Source organism: Nematolebias whitei, chromosome 17 (assembly GCF_014905685.2).
Source record: "Nematolebias whitei isolate Nwh7 chromosome 17, NemWhi1, whole genome shotgun sequence".
Taxonomy (NCBI): domain Eukaryota; kingdom Metazoa; phylum Chordata; class Actinopteri; order Cyprinodontiformes; family Rivulidae; genus Nematolebias; species Nematolebias whitei.
Window position 1 is genome coordinate 33,764,703 of NC_056514.1, and position 3,854 is coordinate 33,768,556.

At 38.9% G+C, this 3,854-nt stretch overlaps 1 protein-coding gene across 8 annotated transcripts in view; it reads left to right on the forward strand.

Moving 5' to 3' along the window:
• Positions 1–3,059: 3,059 nt before the first annotated feature.
• LOC119424051 (calcium/calmodulin-dependent protein kinase type II subunit gamma) overlaps positions 3,060–3,854 on the forward strand; it is a gene marked incomplete at both ends in the record, with an annotated part of 51,711 nt that continues 50,916 nt past the window's right edge. For all 8 annotated transcript variants that reach the window (XM_037691507.1, XM_037691509.1, XM_037691508.1 and 5 more), the window contains 1 exon segment: positions 3,060–3,154. In XM_037691507.1, coding sequence (XP_037547435.1) covers positions 3,060–3,154 — 95 coding nt within the window.

The window sequence follows — 3,854 nt, forward strand, 5'->3', positions numbered from 1 at the left end:
GGGTACTCGGGTTTCCTCCCACAGACCAAAAACATGCATTTTAGGCTGATTGGTAACTCTAAATTGTCCCTAGGTGTGAGTGAGAGGGTGAATGGTTGTTTGTCTCTGTTTCCCTGTGATGGACTTGCGACCTGTCCAGGGTGTACCCCGCCCCTCGCACATTGATTGCTGGACATGGGCATCGGCGACCCCCGTGACCCAAAATGGAAGAAGTGGGTAAAAGGTAATGGATGGATGGATTATCATTTATCACAATAATTTCTGAGACAATTGCCCAACAAAATTTGTTATCGTGATAGGCCTACTCATTCGGGGATGAAGATGTCCACATCCTTGATACAGAGGGACACTGGTTTGAGAGAGGAGTGAAGGAAGCCATCTTTGTGAAGAGAAACCGTCCATCGTTAAAAAGGGGCAGAGACCTTTGGTTTCAAGTGTCACCTTATAATTCTGTTATTGCTAGCATCACTCAGCCTGCTCTGAATAGCCAGCAGCCATCAGGGCGCTTACGATCAGTTGTTAGACTGATGGTCCTCCTTTTGCATGTGAATAACTAGTTTTGGCTGTCGCCAGTAAACTGGTTGATCCACTATGAGAAGGTGCTATTCATAAGACTGAGTTTGTTGCAGCTCCTCAGACTGAAGTCTTTTGGATAAAAAAAAAATGTTTCAACAAAGAAGAATCCGTCCAGCAGACCTAGATTTATCTACGTGGATTGTTGAGCATGCATCAATATGTTTTTGTGTACAATTTGCATAATTTGAAGCTACAGAACAAGATATGGGACAAAAATATTTTAACAGGCTAGGAACAAGGGTGCTTTGGTGCTGCTAATTGTGTTTTTTGTATTATTTTAATAGTTGTGTTTATAGAAATGTATGTTTTAATTGCAGCAGATTAATTTTTTTAGCAGCTCACAAAATTTGATGGCATGCATCCAGATTTTTGTGTTAGATTGGCGAGCAAACCAGAGTCCAGACAGTGTTCATGTATCTTTTGCTCTTGGCCATAAAAGCTGCCCCTTAATCAGCAGCAGCAGGGCTGCATTGGTCCTACAAAGATATACTGCCCTTAATTTCCAGCTGCCATTTCCACTTTATCCTTTATAATTGACAGAAATCAATGGCACTGTTTGCAATGCCAGTACACACCTGCACATCCTCCAAAGTGAATCTGGCCTCCGCTCCTCCTGATTCTCCTCGTGACTTGGCTCTACTTTTGTTTCCTCGCCCGTCTGTTAATGAATTTTTGCTCCGTCATAGGTTGTTAACATCCAAGCACCGACTTATACTTGTGTCACCTGTCACCTCTCGTTTGCTGTTAAATAATTGAAACTTAAGAGCGGAGTCGCAGGAGGAGCAGAGTGCAGTAGCAGCGCTTCATGTATCATCAGGAGTGTAAAAAAAAAAGCATTTTTTTTTGTCAGGAAAACTGGAAGATTGAAAACTTGCAGGATGTACAGGCTGCTGCAGAAATAAAGTGTAATTACCTTTTCTAAAAATGCTCCAAATCTCAAGCGTAACATGGAGAGCATTCATCTATGTCCACGTGAAACTCTTCAGAGTAGCAGTTTTTTCGGTTATGTTTATTCCTGCAGTTTAAATTTGTGTGCATAAGATCAATAACAGTACCCAGCCATTTATTCCTTATTGAAGAACTTAACATATACTGGTTCTCAGTTTTTCACATTTCCTTGACCAGTGGTTTCCAAACATTTCAGCTTTGGACCCATAACGTACCACTGGAAGAGATTTGTGACCCCAACTGTGGCTGGTTAAAACATATGAACCTCTCTAATTCAATTAAACAATGACGTAATGACAAAGACACAACCCTATTACTTTTTTATTTTATTTTTTTTACTCTCTTTTTTTAATTATTATTTTTTATCTCAATTATAACAAAAAGCCTTATTTATTGCCAAATTTAAGTACTAGAGATCTTACGACTTCCACTTTGTGTTTTATGACCTAAAATGGGTTCTCGGCCTCAGCTTCGGGAACTGATGGCCTGGACCAGGTCTATTCAACTTAATTGCTCACAGGGCCACAGTGATTGAAAGCCAAGAGTTCAGGGGCCAGGCAGATAGCAGTTATTCTCATTAAGTAAGTTTGTTTTATGATTTAAAATGGAGTTTTATTTAAAAATGAACTCATTGGTGGGCTGAACTGAGCACACCTATGGGCCTGATTTGGCCCTTGGGCCACTAGTTGATTAGCCCTGGCCTAGACTAATGCCTTATCTCAGGGGTGTCAATCTCACTTACAAAAACCTTTCAAACTAAGGGCCAATTTCAGAAACTACATTAACTCAAATCAGATGCCCAACATCTTGTCTTGGTCACAGGTTCCTCAACAATAGTTTGACTGGTCTCATTTGATGTTCTCTGTTGTGCTTTAAACATCATAATCAAAGATTACTGAAACAATTCAAGAGATAGAAGTATTTTACATTTAAAATGGCATCTTGGGGGGCCAGATAAGATGTCACCGAGGGCCACATTTGGCCCCCGGGCCTTGAGTTTGACACATATGCCTTATCTAGAGGTCGACCAATATGATTTGTTTATATTGTTAGTCTTTAGAAATCAGGGCAGCTGATGACGATGTACAACAATAACGTCTTTTATTAGTCAATATGTATTTTTCATTGACTACAATATGGCTATAATTGCTTAATTTATATAAACGTGATTTTGATGACCCTTAGAAAAAAAGTTTACACTCTAAAACAAATGTAGAAGAACGTTCTTTCTTATTAATACTAAACTGTGTGACTGTGTTTTGCATATTCTTAATCTATAACCAAGTAGAAACATGAAGCTTTTACTATGTACATACAGGCAGGGCTGAAGTTTTTAAAGTGGCCAGTTTTGGCCAATTGATTGCTCTTTTTCTAGCCTTGACAGTAATTAATTAAAAAAATCTTGATCAAGAGTTTCATACACAGACCACTGCCGCATAAGTTGTTTGCCATTTTCAATGTCACACTTTCTGTACGTGTGAGAGAAAGCATGTGAAAAGGAACTAATTTTTCTTGTTTATTTTCTTTGTTCTTAGGGGAGCTTTTTCAGTGGTGCGTAGGTGTGTAAAGAAGTCATCCGGACAGGAGTACGCTGCAAAAATCATCAACACTAAGAAGCTTTCTGCACGAGGTATGGCATCACACAGACTCCCTGATATGTGCATGCTGCTTTTGTTTATTATAAATATTTGAAGGCAGATTCTTGAGAATTTAATTTTATTAAATATTTGGAAAATTAATAAATGTTTGGTCTAATTTTCTCTGGTACATTTTAAGTTGCCCTGTGTTGGCCAACTTTACTGGAAACTGTTCAAGTAAACTGAAGTCCTATGATTTGATTAATGGAGGATATTTTTTAATTTGTTGTCTGATTTCTTATCAGTAACTTGATATTAGTTTGATTCTCTTTATAAACACATTGTTGCTCTGTATGGCTCATTGCTGTGAATGAATTGTTTCTGTACAATTAATCGAATCACGATCCCTGTTTTAAAAGGCACCAGAATGAAACTGATGAGTAAGCTGTGACAGGATATTAACTTTTAGTGAGTATTCACGGTGCTCATTTTCTGCACCGTCGTGCTCAGAGCATACACATCTGTTGTGGCTCATTGTAACAATGACATGAACTCGTGTCAGTGTGTCAGGACCTTCTCTGGCCTCAGACTGAAATACCTAGGTAATTACTTTCTTCTTTCTGTATCTGGCAAGTTAGTCGTGCAGACTCCTTGGTATTCATGCACACACACCTACCTGCCTTTTTTTGTTCTTTTTTTTTTTGCACACTCTCCCTCATTTCCTGTCTCCTGTCTTTCTGTGACAGGGGATTG